The sequence below is a fragment of the Lissotriton helveticus genome, chromosome 7 (genome assembly GCF_964261635.1).
Source record: "Lissotriton helveticus chromosome 7, aLisHel1.1, whole genome shotgun sequence".
NCBI lineage: Eukaryota > Metazoa > Chordata > Amphibia > Caudata > Salamandridae > Lissotriton > Lissotriton helveticus.
Window position 1 is genome coordinate 1,409,232,958 of NC_136068.1, and position 19,595 is coordinate 1,409,252,552.

The 19,595-nt window shown below is 43.5% G+C and overlaps 1 protein-coding gene across 1 annotated transcript in view; it reads right to left on the reverse strand.

Annotated features, from left to right (window-relative positions):
* Positions 1-19,595, reverse strand: part of DNAH9 (dynein axonemal heavy chain 9) — a 1,695,107-nt gene that overhangs the window by 709,119 nt on the left and 966,393 nt on the right. The window contains exon 44 of the mRNA XM_078654721.1: positions 13,467-13,629. Coding sequence (XP_078510847.1) covers positions 13,467-13,629 — 163 coding nt within the window. The remainder of the gene's footprint in view (positions 1-13,466; positions 13,630-19,595) is intronic.

A 19,595-nucleotide genomic window follows, 5' to 3' on the forward strand; every position in this document is an offset into this window, starting at 1 on the left:
GAAGTGCGTGATCTTCTTAGGAAGTCACCACGGCTGACACCTAGAGGGTTAAGATCTTGCTAAGTAGGGATGACACTTAATATAGTGTAGGGACAGACTAACCTTAATTTTCTTTTCTGTAATGACTTTGAGATTGCAACTTATATCTATTTTGACAACCCTTATGGTTTTTGAGCTTGTACTTATTATTTTGTTCTTCAGACTTAGATTATTCAAGAAGTTCATGTTTATAGTGATACCAATTTACCTTTTGAATCTCATTTTGAGAAGTTTGTATCTTCAGTTATCTTTGACTTTATATTAAATCTTTAAAACTTAAATTTGGTCAGTGGTCATTTAGAGTGGTGTAAGTTCTTAAATTGATTGACTTATTGCGAGATTACCTTTTACTCAACGACAGGTACCAACGATTCAGTCGACATAGTTTGGGATTTGGTAAGATAATTAGTAACCAGTAATCCCGCGTTAGCAGTTGGTAGCAGAGTGAGGATGGTTATCTTCTTGAGGAAGGTAATCTAGAGAGGTTAGTTTACCCCAAGGCCCGAGACGTCGAGAGACGAGCAGCGGAAGAATCGTGTGCCGAAAGGTGCAGACGGTGCGAGAAAAGCAGCAGTATCGGAGAGTGAGTATAAAAAGGGTCATGCGTGAACAGATTGCGGTGTTTTGTGTTGTATTTGTATTGTAATGTCTTGCGGAGTTGAATGCCTGTAGTGTGAATGAGAGAAGGTTGTGAGCGCGCGCAACCTGGTAAGCTGGTAACCTGGTAAACGGGTGAACTGGTGAAATCTTAAGTTCAGGCCAGAGCTTAAGTGGTTTTGGGTGTATCGAACATCCAGGGTAGTTGTCGACCATAGTACGGAGGTCACGAGGTACCATTGACCGCCGTGGATCCAAGATAGGGGGAGTGTAAGAGTGAGTGTATGAGTAACGGACGCTGGTCGAAAGTTACTGTGTGTGAGTAACCTATCGGAGAAGGCGATTGTCTGGAAGTAAACGGAAAGACATTTCGCCAAGTTAAGGTGACAACTACAGAAAGACTGTGGGCATACAGTCAAAGAAAGGTGATCGCTTGGACGGAAGTAATCATTTTTCAGAGTATGAATGGGACGCGTGCATGACCGAGGAGACGAGCTGAGAAAGGAGGGAAACTGCTGCGAAGGGGGACGGGTGACGTCGGCTAGAGCCGCGCTGTGATTGAGCGGTTGATGTGACGTTAGCTAGAGCCGCGCTCTGGTTGGGCGGCTGGAGTGACGTCGGAGAAAAGTCGCGTACGGATAGGCCAGTTAGTGAGAACGGCGCTGAGATTGGTGGAGTGTCATCAGGAAGTAAACAAACGCGGAGAAAAGAGAAATCATGAAGTGTTTTAAGTGTTTGAAAGGGATTTTTAAACGTAAACGAAGTGAACATTATTATGGGGAAGAGGCTCCGCCGGAGGGTACGCCAGCTCATTATATGGCAACGAATGTGGGGCTGCATACCATATTGTGGATTGGGGCTTGGAATAAGCTTACGGAAGGGAATGAGGAAATGCAGTTCCCGAGGTACGGGACGTTTAAATTAGAGGTGTTACATCGGCTAAAAGCAACCATGTCTTCATTGAAACCCTCGCCCAGACCAACACAGTTTGAGGCTCTTAATGCATGGATTAAGGCTGCACACGACCGAAATTTGAACAGGCGTCAACAAAGACTGACGCGATCGGTAAGGGCAGTGCGAGATTCCAAATGGGATGAGGAGGAAAAGCGTTGGAGAGTACAGACTATTGAGGTGGAGAAAATGTATCCGATGAGGGAGGTGTCAGGAGGAGGAAACCTCATGGAAGAAGACGAGGAAAGCGAGTCGGAGGATAATCTGATAAACAGATTATTAATGGATAGACCACCTCCGAGAGTGGGGTTAATAGAAGATAGAGGGCTCGCAAGGGAAGATGGAAATGACATAGAGGGATATACACCACTCCCTATATCGGAATGGACACCTATCAAAGGCGGAGAAACACCTCCAAACAACACTGTACAGAGTGTAGTGGGAAGGTTTGTGGTGCAGAAAACGCCAACCACAGAAAGGGTTGAGTCTGTGGGATTGCCAGACGCTCTTCAAGTGCCTGTTACCATAGGACCCATAGTTTCGATCTATAATTCTGAGAGAGATAGAGGGGAACAACAAAGGCAATTGGATAGGGAAAGGATTGAGATGGAAAGGAGGAATAATGTGACAAATGCATGGAAACAATTGCCAGGTTCGGTAACATGGAACACCCCATTAGACACAACTGTCGGTCCCAATTCAGAACAGGGAGGTCCGAGAGGACCAATGGATCTAAGGGGACCACGGCCAAGATCCTTTTCAGAGTTAAGAGCTGATTTGAGGGAATGGGACGGGTCCATAGTATCTCCAAGTAACAGGACAAGAACAGAACCAGAGTGGGAAAGCAGGGGTAACGGGACTGTATCTCATTGTGGGGCCAGCGAAAGCAGTCAGGGCCGGGAAGGCCAAAGTCAAGAGAATAGAGGGGATGCATGTCCTACAAATCAGAGAGAACAGCCGGAACAAAATACTAGGATTGTAGAATGTGAGGAAATGTCCCGTCTCTGGGGGAAAGGAGGAGATGAGGCGGTACGGGCTTTTCAGAATAGGTTTAGGTGCCTTCATCATACACTTGGGGAAGACGTTCAACATTGGAGAAAGGAGAACAGCGATAGGTCCCGCCACGCCTCGAATAATCAGGAATCACAGGGAAGTAGGGAAGAAAGAGGGAGTAATGGAACATCTTACCCTGCATCCCGTGAAACTAGTCAGGATGGGGAGAGAGGGGCTATGAGGCATGAAGGAGTGTTTCACCACCCACCCCGAGAAGATGGAAAGGCATGGGACCTAGAGAGATGGGAACAGGGGAGGACTCCCTATAATTCACCAATACCTAAACGTAGATCTCGGAGCTGGGATGGGAGAGATGCGGATGGAGGAGCTAAATTGAGTGTCTTGAAAGCTGAAATTAAGGCAAAAAGGCTTGATGTTACCAGTTTAAAATCAGATGTTGATGAGATAATAGATGGAACATTGCCTTTGCAAAGGATAGAATTGTATGAACAGGATGAGTTATTGTTCATGGCAAAGGATATTACTAGGAAAGCTAGAGCGTTTCATGAGAAACTGACTGATTTGGCAGATAGATATGCCGTGGATTTGTCTAGGACAAGGGCATTACAGAGTAACCACAGATTACAGTACGCAGACCAAGATCTAGATGAGAAGAGAACTACTGGATTAAAAACACACATAAGAGAGCTGGTATCAGGGATAAGAGTGTGGAGGGAACTGGATAAATGGGAAGAAAGGTGGTCGAAAAAGGGCACAGTTAGGCGAAGTACAAATGTGATGACCCCTGAGGGAAGGGTAATGCAGATGGAGGCATTCCCTTTGCGAGAAATATCAAACGGAAATTATGTACATGTGCCCTGGAGTAGGGGAGATTTAGCTGCATTTACCAACTCATTTCCGAAGTTGCGGGACAATCCAGTAGAATGGTATAAACAGGTAGAGAGGTTTGTCAAAATCTCGAAAGTACTGTGGATAGATCTGAACACGTTGTTTGACATCGTGGTCCCATCTGATTTGTGGACCCCGTGCAAGACTAGTGTTGAATGGCCAAATACTGAACCAGTGAGGGATGCTCGGACTAATGGACCGTCCGAGATTGTCATGCATAAGTATGAAAGGGTAATAGCATGGCTGAAAGATAAGGTACCACCACAGGACATAGATTGGGTAAAAATAGACCAAACAAGGCAGGAACCCAAGGAGACAGTTCACGAGTTTTATGAAAGATTATTGAAAACATTCAAGCAATACAGTGGACTAGATGTAATGGATCCCAAAGATATAGGGCAGTTTGTGTCAAAGTTTGTCTTGGGGTTGAGACCTGATATTTGTTTGATGATACAGCAACATTTAATCTGTTGGCAGAACAAACCACTAGATGAGATTTTACGTTATGCGAGGTACTGTAGTGACGAGATAGATTCTAAAGCCAAGAATCTAAAGGAGAAATTGATGGTGGTGCAAATGCAGTCCGCTGGGAAGGGTGGCCAGCAGAAACAGGGGATGGGACGAAAGCCAAACGGTCAGAATAAGGACAATGAGGAAGGGCAGAGACCTAGGATAGACTTTGCCACTTTAAAGAAAACGACAAAGTGTCATCAGTGTCACCAGGTGGGGCATTGGCGACGCGAGTGTCCCTTTAACCCTGAAAATGGAGAGCTAGAAGTAGAAGAGCAGGTCCAAGAAGTCCCAGTGCAAAAGGTGACAGTTCCAGGAGGCAAGGTGGCCAAAGGGGGGACTTCGGCTCCACGGGCCCAATTCCCACAGCCACCGAAGATAGCAGCTGGGGGAAAGGTCTTTAAACAAATGCCTCTGTTTATCGAGGAAGAAAAGTGTTATTACATTGATCCATTGACAGGACAACGGGTGAGCAGTGAAGAGGATTGTACCCTCGGGGCAGTCCTAGAAGTGGATCAAAGAGGGCCATTTGTTGAGGCAGAAGTGGCAGGGTGTCCCACTACGTTCTTAGTGGACACTGGGGCTACTCGTTCGACTCTGAGATCAGCGGTGGTTCCAGACTTGCCAATGTCAGGGGAAACAATTCAGGTGGTAGGAGTCGCAAATAAAAGAATGACTAGTCCTTTGACAGAACCAGTGTCTGTGAAAATTGGAAACCACATGAACGAACATCAGTTTGTGGTTTGTGACTCAAGTCCGGTATGTCTGTTAGGAAGGGATTTGTTGTGCAAATTGAACTGCACCATATACTGCACCCCGCAAGGAGTGGAGGTACAGACTACCGACGATGATGCTACCTTTAAGATGGCCAATTCAAAATTCTGTGTAGAACTATATCCTACTCTGACTGTAGAAGATCTTCCCCAAGATTTAAGAGATGCAGTGGCGTCAGAGGTGTGGGATTTCACAGGAGAAGATATAGGATTGATTAAAGGGGTAGAACCGGTAAAAATTCTGGTAAAACCAAATGTTGAGTTTCCAAGAACGCCTCAATACAAATTGTCCCAGGAAACGATTGCGGGAAAAAAACCTGTGATCGAGTCAATGATACAACAGGGAATACTGAAAGAAATCGTGGGCAGTCCTTGTAACTCCCCGATTATGGGTTTGCAGAAACCTAGCGGGAAATTCAGGATAGTGCAGGATTTACGAAAAATTAACAACATAGTCGTTTCATGTTGTCCCGTGGTACCGAATCCATCAGTGATACTGTTTCAAATACCATGTCAAGCAGAATGGTTCACAGTGATAGATCTTTGTCAGGCTTTCTTTTCAATCCCATTGGATGAAGAGAGCAGGTATCTTTTTGCTTTTAAAATGGAAGATCGCGTTTTAACATGGTGTCGAATCCCACAAGGATTCACAGATAGCCCATCCATCTTTAATCAGTTGCTGAAAAAGAATCTTGAGAATCTAGTACTGCCACAGAATTCGGTTCTGGTACAGTACATAGATGACCTACTTGTTGCGTCAGAAACAGAGGAAGCTTGTAAAGCAGATTCAATTGCCTTACTGAATCATTTAGCTGAAAATGGACATAAGGTATCTCCGAGCAAGTTGCAGTATTGTCTGACAGAAGTACAGTATTTAGGGCACCGGTTAGAGAAAGGAAAACGTAAGGTGTCACCAGAGAGGATTGAGGCGATAATGAAAATGAATGCGCCTACAACACAGAGAGAAGTTAGAATGTTCCTAGGAATGGTGGGTTACTGCCGACAGTGGATAGTTAACTTTTCACTGAAAGCAAAGCCCTTACAGAAACTGACGCACAAGGAGGTGAGTGATCCGGTACCATGGGATGAAGAATGTCTAGTGGCGTTTTTACAGCTGAGAGACGATTTATGTCGTGCTCCGGCCCTGGGAATGCCCGATTACGAAAAGTCCTTTTCACTCTATTGCTGTGAGAGAGAGGGATGTGCTTTGTCAGTCTTGGCACAGACCCACGGAAATGCCCGTAGACCAGTTGCATATTTTTCGGCTACATTAGATCCAGTAGCCGCAGCGTTGCCCGGATGTCTCAAATCCGTTGCTGCAACGGGTGTCAGCATTGAAAGGAGCGAGAGTATTGTGATGGGACATCCAGTGGTGGTGTATGTACCACATTCAGTGGAATTGCTAATGACCAGGACGAAGACGCAGCATCTGACCAATAGTAGGCTCACGCGCTACGAGCAAGTTATCCTTGCTGCGGAGAACGTGACTCTCAGGAGATGCTTTGTCTTGAATCCTGCTACTTTGATGCCATTACCTACTGTAATAGAAGGCGAAGGATGTGAAGACCACGATTGCCTTGATGTGACTGAACTATGCACGAAACCCAGACCAGATATTGTGGATGAGCCATTGTCTGACCCCGATGAAATTTATTTTGTTGATGGCTCATGTTTACGAGACGATACTGGTCGGTTGAGAGCAGCTTATGCTGTTTGTACCATTACTGGAGTTGTGGAAGCCGCTTGCCTGGAAGGAGTACATTCCGCACAGGTAGCAGAAATTATTGCCCTAACTCGTGCCTGCATAGCAGGAAACGGAAAGAGAGTCACCATCTACACAGACAGCCAATATGGTTTCGGTGTGGTTCATGATTTCGGGCAGTTGTGGTCTCAGAGGGGTTACATGACCTCCTCTGGTTCGCCCATTCGAAATGGAGAATTTGTGCGGCTGTTGTTAGAAGCATTGCAAGGTCCAGTTGATATCGCAATAGTAAAATGTGTAGCTCATACTAAGAATACAGATTTTGTGTCACAAGGCAACAGATACGCTGATGAAGTCGCACGCTATTGTGCGGAACAAAATTATTCTTTCTCAAAGGTGGAAATAGAAGGTGCAGAAGAAAAGACTGAATTAAGTATGATGTTAGAAACTGTAGACACTTGGGAGGATTTAAGAATAATGCAGGAGAACGCACCTGAAACAGAGAAAAAGGCATGGGAAATAGCAGGTTGCGTGCGAAGTGAAATGGATTTTTGGGTTTCAGCAGATGGGAGAGCTGTGTTACCTGAAGAATTAGCTAATCCCATGGCAAGAGAAATACATGGTCCAGTACATCTAGGAAGGGATGCTATGATGAGAGTGTTTAGGCAAACTTGGTATTGCCCTAAATTTAGAATAGCAGCAGAATCAGTATGTAAACGATGTGTTACCTGCCAACAACTGAACGTAGGCAAACGAACACCAGTCACACTGAGTCACATTGGGAGGTCGGGGGGGCCTTTCAATAGAATGCAATTAGATTTCATCGAAATGCCAAGAGTCAATCGCCTTAGGTATGTGTTGGTGATTGTATGCGTATTTTCCAGATGGGTTGAAGCGTACCCTACACGTAGGTGCGATACACTCACAGTGGCAAAGTTGTTGCTCAGGGAGTTGATACCGCGCTTCGGGGTGCCTGCCTCTTTGGAATCGGACAGAGGAAAACATTTTAACAGCGAAATAGTGAAGATGTTGTGCTCCACACTGAATATCGACCAAAAGCTGCATTGTAGTTATCGACCAGAAGCTTCAGGAATTGTGGAACAAGTGAATGGTACTTTGAAGAATAGATTGGCTAAAGTAGTGGCATCCACATCTTTGAGTTGGCCAGATGCTCTTCCTTTAGTGCTCATGAGCATGCGCAGCACACCTGATAGGAGGACAGGTCTCTCTCCCCACGAGATCCTGATGGGGAGGGCCATGAGACTTCCTACAGTTCCAACTACTGCTCTATTGAATATTACAGATGATCTGATCTTGGATTATTGTAAAGGACTGTCTGACGCCATCCATTCTGTGTCCCTTCAGGTGCATGCGGCTGAAGTTCCAGCATCGAGGAACCTGTGTCATGATCTGAACCCAGGGGACTGGGTCTTAGTTAAAAAACACGTCCGGAAGAACTGCCTAGATGTTCGCTGGCGTGGGCCCTTTCAGGTAATCCTGATAACGAACACCGCGGTGAAGTGCGGGGGGCTGCCAAATTGGATCCATGCATCCCATACTCGAAGAGTTCCAGCACCTCTAGAAGGAACAGCTCCCATCCCAGACGAAAGCCCGGAAGTGGAAGAAGAGTTGCAAGAAGGGATTGAGGCAGCTGAGGGGGTGTCAGAAGAAGTTGGGAACGCAACGGATTCAGAAGAAGAGCGAAGGCAGGACGGCAGTGAGACAGAAGACGCAACTGAAGGAGAGAGCAGAAGTGAATACGACTCAGACTCAGATCCGTATCAGAGCGACCAAGAACCAAGTGAGAGGACAAGAAATAGGAGAATAAGGCTTGGAGCTGCCACTTGGCCAACAAGGAGAAGAAGGCTAAGTTTGAGGTCGGCCCAAGAAGAAACGCTTGCTCCTATATCCGAAGACTCAGATCCAGAAGAAGATATCCAGGATCAAGCCGAGGAGGGTCTTAGAAGATCAAGAAGGGTGCGAGTGCCTAGCAGAAGATACTCTACTCCCGACTGGACCTACCTTGTTGCAGATGTCTGGGAGACACAGAACAGGGAGGATCAGGGAAGTGGAACTGATCAGAACTGACCCGATCATCACAGTGCAAATAAGGTTTCTACTGCCAGGAGCGGAGACCGAAAGGTTGCTGACACTCAACATCGTTCATCCTGCTCTCCTGAGTGGAATAAGAAAATTGATTTTAGAGACAGTTGAGTTTCCAGTTTGCTGTTCACGATATCCAATATTGGAGGGAACTCTTCTTCGTTTGGAAATGCTTGAGCGAGTAGTAGAAATGCTAGGAGCGCTTATTGTTGTGGATTAATACCAAATTATGAATGTCTTCAAAGGGGCGCAGAACTGGAAAGGTGAAGAAAGTGATCCTGATTAGAACGGACCCCTTTGTAATTGTGGATGTAGAACTGATAGTACCAGGAGTAGAAATTGAAAAAACGCTAACTCTCAATTTCGTCCGTCCACTTGTCCTGAGCGAAATAAGGAGAATAATCTTAGAAAAAGTTGACTTTCCGTGTTGTGGTACGAACTGCCCAGAACCTGAGGGAATGATACTTCGGATGGACATTTATGAAGACGTAGTGTCACTCCTTGAGTCATACATAACTTCAGACGAAAATAAGACTGTTGAAAAGAAATTGTAAAAATTTTTGCAAGATAACCTAGCGCCGAGTGGAAGAAGAAAAATGGTAGGGGTTTCATTTTAGTGGATGGAGAAGGGCTAGGGTTGTCTATTTTCTACTGGACTTTGAACTGTTTTGTGGAAAAAAAAAAATTGTCAAGCTTCCAAGTGTTCAAAGAAAGACATTGCAAGAGAGAAAGACTTTGTTTGAAAAGAAGAGGAAGTGAATGCTGGAAGAAAGTCAAAAACTACACTGTTTGAGAACATGGAGGCTGGCAACCCGAACCGCAGGGCAAAATGTATAGCTGTTACACTTTTAGGAGTAGTGGTTTCTCTTATAATTTTAGTGGTAACTGTTTCATTCCTAGCGGGACACGAAGGGGATGAAACCGCAGTCAAGGAGGATAAGGGAGTATCAACACCGAAAACTACCATTATTAAAGAGAAGGGAAACATCAATGAGAAAGACAAAGCATTGTTAGATGCAGAAATAAAAAGGCTTCACACAGATGAGTCACAGGGAAATTACAAGTCAAATGCTTACGCTAAATTGCTTTATGAATATGTTGATGCCATGGAAGTGAAGGATTGTTACGTTTGTATGCAATTACCAGCTTCAGTGGAGGAGGGTATCAGATACCATCATCTCCCTTTGACATATGGAATAACGTGTAGTTTATTGTTGAGCATGTTTTATGGACGGGAAGGATTCGAGTATTATTTCTCGAATTTCGACTCGACATTGCCAGAGGTTCCGAATTTCAAGCATTTGAACAAATGGGACTACTACAAAAGCGAAGACAGATTACACAAATGGTTTATTCCATGGAAAACGTTAGATACTTCACATGCTCGAAGAAACAATCTGACTTGTCAAATATCAGAGGTTGAGGAAAAGTTTATTGCACAGGTAGATACTAGATACAGGAGGCAGAAGATTTTGAAAGCATCAGGACAATGGGAAACAGATTGGACCAAGGAGGAGAGGGCACATCAAAGAAAGGGTAGTATTGGTCCAATTGCTTTGGATAAGGATAAACGGGGAAAACTGTGTATACACAGGAGTTACTCATATTATGAAAACTTTTATGTAGGTCAAGTCCATTGTGAACATGCCTTTCAATTGGAGTATTACTCTAAGAACTTTTTGAAAGGGATGCAAGCAATACCAAATGTATATTTTGTATGTGGAAGAAATGCCTATGTGAAGTTACCAGATAATTGGTACGGATCATGCTATCTGGCTGTTGTCTTCCCTAAAATATATCATGTTGAGAATTTAGACACGCCTAAGAAAGAAATATCAACTAGATGGAAACGAGGGCTGGGTGCAGCAGAAGTAGTTGGAGATGTACTAGGTGCTGCATTCCCTTTCTTAGGATTAATAATGAATGACATCAAAATTAGGAGGTTAGCTACAGTCGTAGATAGGCTATCTGCTAGTACTGCAAGATCATTGATGCTGATAGAAGGTGAGATGCAATCGATTAGGGCAATGGTTCTTCAGAACCGACTTGCTCTAGATGTTCTGTTAGCAAAAGAGGGAGGAGTCTGTAAGGCTTTGAAGGTCCAGGAATGCTGTACTTACATTCCAGACAATTCAAAACCTCTAGAGAAGTATATACAAAATATCACTGCCATACACTACGAAATTGAGGACCTAGCAAAGGTAAATGTGTGGGAAAAGGTAGGTCATGGAATGGGTAAAGTTGGAAGTTGGTTTGCCAACTTAGGAAAGGGTATCGTTTGGTACATACTGAAACCCATCATCATAATAGTGATTTGTGTAATCACTTTGTGGGGATTGGTGCGTTTGTATCAATGTTATAGAGCAAATAGGTTGCAGAGAGCTATGAAGAAGCAGGAAGAAGAGTTGACAGCGATGCAGGACACTCAATACAAGAGTCTGAAAGCATTAGAGAGTATGAAAAGAAGTGGCACAGCCATGTCTTCACTTTGAAGGGTTCTACATTTTTTTGGTGTTTTGGTGATGATGACCCCTGAAGGTCATCAAAGGGGGGACTGAGAGAGCACAAGTTTGAAAAAAATGTATAAGTACGCCATATTTACAAGCACGTAGTTAGTTTAAACATGTTTTGCACACGAGTGTTTTATATCCAGGAGTGAAATATACAGAGTGTTTTATATTCAGTAGTGAAATGTATAGAATGTTAAGTGGAGTAACTATAATTATAACGGTGTGAGATTAATGTAGAAATGTTGGAATATATGTGAAAACCTCATGTTCTCATGTTAAAAGAATCATGTCCGAATTAAATGTAACTTTGAAAATCCAGTATTATGTGTAGGCCTTAGGGCAATTCACAGCAAACCTGAACGTGCTGCTAAATTAATGTGAGATAAGGTTGACATGGTTCTTCCAAATGTACTATTGAACTTAGGGTTAAAAGTATATGCTTTATAGATGTGTTATTTTAGAAACGTATGCTAGTTAAGAATGTTTGCTGTTTAAATCAAGTTAACGTTTTAAGAGTGCAGGGACCTGCTGCATGTAAATCAAGTAGGCCAGAGGAGATAATGTCATGTCGTGTAAATCGTCATGTGCTCGTTAGAGAAGAGGTCGCGAGGTGTCCAGCACAGAGCTTTGAGAGTGTTTTACGACTTAAGATATGGTGGAGTCTGGAATTTGAGGCCCACTGCAGGACGAGCTGTATGCAGGTGCGAGGGTCCTAATCAGCTCGAATGAAAGGGACTTTGTTCAGTGGCGCCTTGCGCAGGCCTGTAGGAGTTTCCAGGAATTTCAGGGGGTATCAGCGCATTGGAGAAGAAGCCTGGGAACCAAGGTCAACTTTAACGAGGGTCTTCAAGAGTACCATCATGGAGTTTGCCGCGCAAAGATGTACCACGTGAGGGGCGTCCCAAGGGGCGTTTCTATTGGAAATGTGATTTGGTATTAGGGAAAGAGACCCGGGAGGAGAGCAGAGCAGATGATTTTGGGAGCCTAAGGAAGCGGATGGGTAGGCAGATAGGCTGATCAGGAGAGACCCATTATCAGAGAAAAGACAAAGAGAAGTGCGTGATCTTCTTAGGAAGTCACCACGGCTGACACCTAGAGGGTTAAGATCTTGCTAAGTAGGGATGACACTTAATATAGTGTAGGGACAGACTAACCTTAATTTTCTTTTCTGTAATGACTTTGAGATTGCAACTTATATCTATTTTGACAACCCTTATGGTTTTTGAGCTTGTACTTATTATTTTGTTCTTCAGACTTAGATTATTCAAGAAGTTCATCTTTATAGTGATACCAATTTACCTTTTGAATCTCATTTTGAGAAGTTTGTATCTTCAGTTATCTTTGACTTTATATTAAATCTTTAAAACTTAAATTTGGTCAGTGGTCATTTAGAGTGGTGTAAGTTCTTAAATTGATTGACTTATTGCGAGATTACCTTTTACTCAACGACAGGTACCAACGATTCAGTCGACATAGTTTGGGATTTGGTAAGATAATTAGTAACCAGTAATCCCGCGTTAGCATATCTGCGGCCTAAAAGCTTTAGCAGATGTCAAATGAAAGCAGAAAAAAAATGCCGTGGGAACAGCGAATATGTTTTTCTTTTTTACAGACATCAATTGAGTTTTGACAGCTGGTTATCTTTCATCAAGATCAGTGAAACTCAACGTTGTGACAGGAGGAGTGACAGCACAGCACTTCCTCAGAATACAAGCAGACTATGTAAATGATTCCCGTTTACATTAAATGCATGGAGACTGATCTCATATAGCTGTGCGGAAAATCTGTCACCCACCTGAACTTCATGTACAAATGTTGGTCATCAATGACCCACCTAGCCACTTCACCAGGTAGAAAAATTCTGGATCATCACAGCTGCCTTGGAATGAGACCCGCCTGGGAACACATGTGTATCAAGATCAGCGCTAAGCATGTGTGATATCTTCACAAGCATAGCTACGAAAAAGGGAAACACGGGCGCCGTATTTGCCCACCATGGACACTGCTGAAATGTCCCTTACAAGAACGAGAAGTCATACTGTGCGGCGGCCCCTCAATACATCCAAAGTATGCACCTAACTCAGCAGAACATCATGTCCATTACCAATGAAGGCCACTGGCAAGTAGAAGAGTGGAAACTAGCAAACACCATTCATGAGAAAATCATTGGTCCCAAACATGACTATTCACTTAGTTTAAATTGACTTTCCAGATAATCATAAAAAACGTCTGTAAATTATGCATATCCAAAGTAGGAACATGTATGTTTCCTTCTGGAAACAATAATGATATTTTGTGGTAATCTAGCATTACCACTGGCTCTGAAGGTGAGGCAGAGAGCTGCCCCTCGCGCCGCTCTGTCGCGTCACTGAGGCATACCTTCAGATCGGGGATGCCGTAGCCTTTCCGCAGCGTAATCTGGAAGACTTCCAAGGAGCTGATGAATGCTGCCAGCCTCGTCAGGCTCTGCTTTCCGCTCCCACCTACGCCGACCAGCAGAGCGTTTCCTCGCGGGGATTCCAGGATGCGGTTGATACGGCAACTAAAAAGAAGTACAAAGAATTTCTCTTTAATAAGATTTTTACTGGTTCTCAGTGTTATCTATTATATGCATACACGGAAAAAAACACTTGGGGGAAATCGGTGATTATGCTTGTAAAAGCTTCGCTACGAGCAATAGGATTAAACATTTGGAAATGAAGTGAAAAAGCATTGACAATCGGGGAAATTAGAATATGAGTAGTAGAAACCAAGAGGGAGAAAGGGCCTTTCAGAATGCAAGCCATGCCCTCTTACAGCACAAGCTGCATCCGCAGCAGTCACTGCAGGGAGTGATTGGGTCTCTTTGTAATGTACATATGCCAGGTGGGGACCACCAGGAGACTCTAGGCAAAACAAGAGTTTACAAGTCTATCACCATTAAAACAATGGGCTGCACATGGATTTTGCACCCGTATCAGTCTCATTGTGACCTGGGGAAACAAGCAGGTCTCTCAATCGGGTCATAATTGGCAGACGTGTTATCTGTAAACACTGATGCCACCAGTGGCAGGAGAGCTGGAGGACCCTCCTACACAAAGGTCACACTAAGAGGGGCAGATGTACTCAAATATGGGGTCCTGCAGCAGCAGCGCAGAGCCATATCTACTAATCAAGGCCTACTCCTGTTCTCTTCCCTTGTATTGGTACAGAAACAGGCTGCCTAGCACAAAGTGGTGCACAGTGATATTTGTGCTGAAAAAGGAGCACCTTTCCAGCTCAAACAGTTTTGAGCTGGAAAGTAATTATCCTTTTAAGACTTAGGGCCATATGTATCATAGTTCCGTTTTGCGAATTCCTAAATAGCGATTTTTAAGGAATCGCTATTTAGAATTCGCAAAACGGTATGTATGTAAAAAATCGCTTCTTTTTAGCGATTCCTTAACATTCCTAATTTGCGATTAGCAAATTGCTAATCGCAAATTACCCATTCATTTCTATGGGCCAAGAGGCCCATAGGAATGAAGGGGAAATTTGCGATTAGCAATTTGCTAATCGCAAATTAGGAATATTTTCACGGGTGCAGGGGTGTCTCAAGAACACCCTGCTGCACCCCTGAAAATAACATGTGGGGGCATATGGCGCACATACATGCCCTAAAGGCATGTATGAGCGTCATATGGCACCTTTGGGTTTTTTTTAAATTGCTTTTTTGAAAGAATTCGCAACTTACCACCAACTAGAAGTTGGTGGTAATTTGCGAATCCTTAGGGGCATTTTTGAATTATTTTTTTCTTTGATACATTGCATTTAAGGAATCGCAAAATTTGCGATTCCTTAAGTGCAATCGCAAATAAGGAATAGCAAATTTTGCGATTCCTTATTTTGCAGCAAAAATGTTACATACATACCATTTAGCAAATTAGCATTCGCAAAGGCCGAAATTCTGCGAATTTCGGCCTTTGCTAATGCTAATTTGCTTGATACATATGGCCCCTAGTGCTAATTTGCATGACATGTGCGAAAACTTCATAAATCTAACCCTTAGTTTGCTTCTGAGACATCTGCTAAACAACTCCACATGCTGGACCTTTCAGGTTGTACCATACAATCACAGCATTCTCAGCCTTCATTCAAACACCCATCGTCTTGGTGGATTTGATACAACTCTTACAAACTGAAGGCCATGTGCTGAGGATGACAGGAAATAGCAAAATAAAAACAAAACAATAAAAATCTCCAAATGAATTTGGTTGCAGTCAATGTTTGAAATAGAAATCTAGAAGTGCATGTCCTCCCAATTCTAGAGAACCTTGTTTACTACAAAGAGAAGCCTGAACTCTCTTGTTAAAGGTATTTGAATCCCTGCAGAGAAGTACTGGCACTTTCCTTTTCAGATTAAAAAAGTGCAGGTATTCAGTGCTTGTGAGTACTAGCCCATCTAAATCATTCCTGCTATTGTATTCCAGAGTGGTGACACACTGTAAGAGAAGATGCATCATTACATATGTATGTATTATATATTTGGAATTTCGGTAGTGCAAGCCTAGCCAAAAGGCAGCGGAGCGATGTACATGGTCTAAGCCGAGCTTAAATCCAAGCTGGTTTGTGGGTGGCTAAGGTGAGTCTACAACTCTTTCCTAAATTGCGTTTGGGTGGTCCTGATGGATCAGGGGATGTTTTTCCAGATTCTGGGTGCATAGATAGAAAACACCTGCTTACTTGGTTTTACTTTTTTACGCTTCTTAGTCATAGCACTGATGCTGTCCTGGCTGGGGGTGTGCCGGGATCCATCACAGATGATGCACTTGTCTGCATGATGGTATGAAAGGGTAAAGGTACCTTCAAGGGATTTTGGGCAGAAAGTATGAAAGGGTAAAGGTACCTTCAAGGGATTTTGGGCAGAACGTATGAAAGGGTAAAGGTACCTTCAAGGGATTTTGGGCAGAAAGTATGAAAGGGTAAAGGTACCTTCAAGGGATTTTGAGCAGAAGTTTTAGTCATGATAGCTTTGTAAATGATGCCGCTAGATTTGAAGATGGTGCGAACGGCAAGGGAAGCCAATGGAATGCCATTTGAATAGGGGAAATATGATCATATTTCTTCAGGCCCTGTATGAGATGTGCTGCAGTGTGTACGATGCTCCTAAGGGATGCCATCATGGGCTCTGGGAAGCAAAAGAATAGGGAATTACCACCATTCAGATGCAAGAGTACAAAGGCTTGAACAGCAGTTCTGACAAGAGAGTTGGTACCAGGCCGTCTTTCTTTTCTTGGCAATGTGTTCCTTGAGGGTGAGGTTGGTATCCAGGATGAATCCAAGTGACTTGCACTTGGGTGAAATTTGGGTTTTGAAGCCATCAAGGTTCATGTAATTGAGCCAAGTTTGGTCTGTATCTTGTTCATTGTTCTTGGCAATAAGCTTCAAGTAGGCGCCGGATGTCCTGGTCTGGATGACCTGAAAGCAGTGTTTGAGGCATTGGGTGCCTGAAGCAGAGGAGTACTTCAAGTAGATTTGGGCAACATTGGCATTTTGGTGAATATTGATGCTTTTGTCTGCAAGTAGAGCACCAAGCAGCTCCACGTAACTGCTTAATATGACAGAAGTGATAGACATCTTCTGTGAACTGAAGGAGCCTATGTGAGCAAACTGGTGGAAAGGTAGGAGGAGACCAGTGAAGCACATTCAAGATTTCAAGGTGCTAATCAGGGTGAAATGGTCGACTGTTGAAAACAGGTGAGAGGTCCAATAATATCAAAAGGCAGGGGTCATCTTCATTTATGGTCACAAGGGCACTGTGTATGATGTGTAAGGTTGCGGTCTTATTGCTGCAGTGTGATTTAAAACCAGTCATGCAGGAAATGGTTAGCATTGATGGGATCTTGCAGTTGAACATAGAGTGCTTTTTCAATGATCTTGCTGATGAATAGTAGGTGAGGGGTGAGCTGGCAGCTGTCAAGATTATCAATCTCTAATGATGTTGTTTTTTTACTTACAGTCAAACTCATGCAGCACCCTGGAACTCTGGGAAAGGAATAGGATCCATTAAAAGTGGCTTTTTAACTTACTCACTACACCCATGACAAAATATTAGTCACAAAACATAGTGTCTTGAAAGACTGATTGGAGGTCATGAGAGAGTTTGCACATTTACTGCTGACCAACAAACATCTCCCAACCTCTGTGCAGCACCAAATATCTGGACTTCTATTCAGCAAGAGACCTCCAGCACTTCAGAACAGTGGCTACTGAGCTAGCTCTTGCACCTGCTGCAGACGTGCTTGTATCCAAGCAGTGCATGTGAGAGTGACTAGGTTCAAGGTCCCTCTGCAGTGGATTGCAGACCCTATGTGTGTCAACAGCTGAGACATACCTATCACAAACCCTCTATTGCCTCAAACTCGAGGGGTTTGACTATCGCTGTGACACAACAGAAACACAGATGAATAACTCAACATACAGACACGGCACAAAAACTGCACAGAATTGAAAACCAAAGCAAACTGGGCTTACGTACTGGCCAGCAAAAGTTGGAACAGCACATAGAGTATTAAAAAAAGGAAAAAGGGTGAAATGTGTTAGGCCCCAGGCCCTGAATAAATGCTCCGCTGATCCCCGATTTGAAAATGCTGTGACATAATTTACAGAGCTGAGCACAAGTTGGGACTGTTCCGGACCGATGACCACCGGAGCTAGACTGGCTGGCCGCTTTTAGAGAAGGATAGGCGCCATGATGCATCATCAAACCAGGTGTCCAAAGCCCAGCACAGCTGCGGACTTTAATAGTGTGGAAGCTGGCTTGAACATTTTTATCAATGCAGGATTTTGTTTCCAGACCAGCCTTCTTGTCAACTAGAGTGAGGACTCCTCCGTTTCAAGAAATGTGGATGTATGGAACAGGAACGCTTTCCTGGGAAGGGGGAGACACCCCCAGCCCTTGCTTGTGCAGTTTGGTGGCGTTTGGTGTGAGATGGCCACGGTGGTAGCATCCAGACGCATCGTCGTCACAGAGCAAGGCAGAATGCCATGACACACTCGTGGATTACCACAGAAAGAACTCTTATTTACATGCGCCTTAAATACATAAAGAAACACACATCTTACAAGAAAACGTGCAGCAGAAAATGTACCTGCGCCATGTGTTGCTCGACACTGTGATTACCTCCCAGAAAACTTAATGATAAATATAAAACACACAAACCTGGGTCTTGAAAAGAAATGATGCACACATGCCTGCGGCTCTTATCTGTCACTATTCAAGTCCATGAAACACATTCAGCCGAAACAAAATTGCATCGCATTTGCATTTTAATTAAAGCGGGGAAACAAAAGAAAAGCCCTCAATTCGGTTAGGACTTTGCCTAGTCGTCTGCTTTCATTTTTCTCCATTCGGTGTTCAGATTATTAATGGTGTTAAGAAAGGAAACGGACTCATTAATTTCAAGGCAATGAACCAAGAGATTGCGTCTGAAATTAGCAGGGCGCGTGGGGTTGGTTGAGAGCCATCAGCGTGTGTTTTACCGCCACAGATACTAATTCACTTATTCATCCACTACCTGTAACATCAGGGAAGAGGCGGGGGATGCTCTGCCTGGCTCTGTGCATCACCCTTTATAGGCTAGAGAAGGGCAAAGAAGAAACCCTCAAAATTAAAGATATAAATCAAAGTCCGTTGTATTCCAGGCCCTCCTGTGCATTAGACAACAGACCAATAGCTTTAAATTGCCCATCAGTGGGTTACACCAACTAATCAGAGCTGAAGTATTTTATAAAAAAAAATACAACAGAGCAAAGTTATCTAATTCAAATGAAAAAAAAAATTGCAATATAAAAACCCCTACCTTTATTTCTCACATAATTCATTCGAGGGACTGTGGGAAGGTTCTGCACAATAGACAATCTATTTATATGCACTTACCAGAAAAATTAAATTAAAACATAGAGACGTCTTTATGTTCAGTGCAATATATTTTATTTCGAAGGAAAAATATAATGGCTAAACTTTACCGCCTGAAATTTAGATGCTAAGCGAGTTAGAGCTGTAAAACCAATTCAGGCCATGCACCAGAACAGGGTAGAGCAATTATATACATAAAACTGAATAAATGACCTGAAACATATAGCCAGGCTGGTCTGATTAAATGAAGGAGTAAACTTTGGCATTGTAGAATGAACATTCATCTTATGTCGATGTCCTATAAAATCTGGCATGGACCGGCTTCCTTGGATGTTCAGCATATCCGAGCTAGATGTTCAGCTAGTTCAGATGAGTCTGGTGGTTCACTGGATTAAGCATCAATTGCAGGAATCTGTGAATGTCATCATGGTCCCGAGATGATCTGCTGGGGTTCAAACCCAACATTTTTTTTTCTTTTGAGGTCAATAAAGGAATGCCATTGCATTGTTTAAAAAAATCATTTTATTCAGAGATATGATGCTGATGTCACAGGGGGTGAATTTTACAGTATAAATACACATTTTGTTCATCCTTTGTACTGCATGCTATAGGCAGGAAGGCATAGCTGCTTT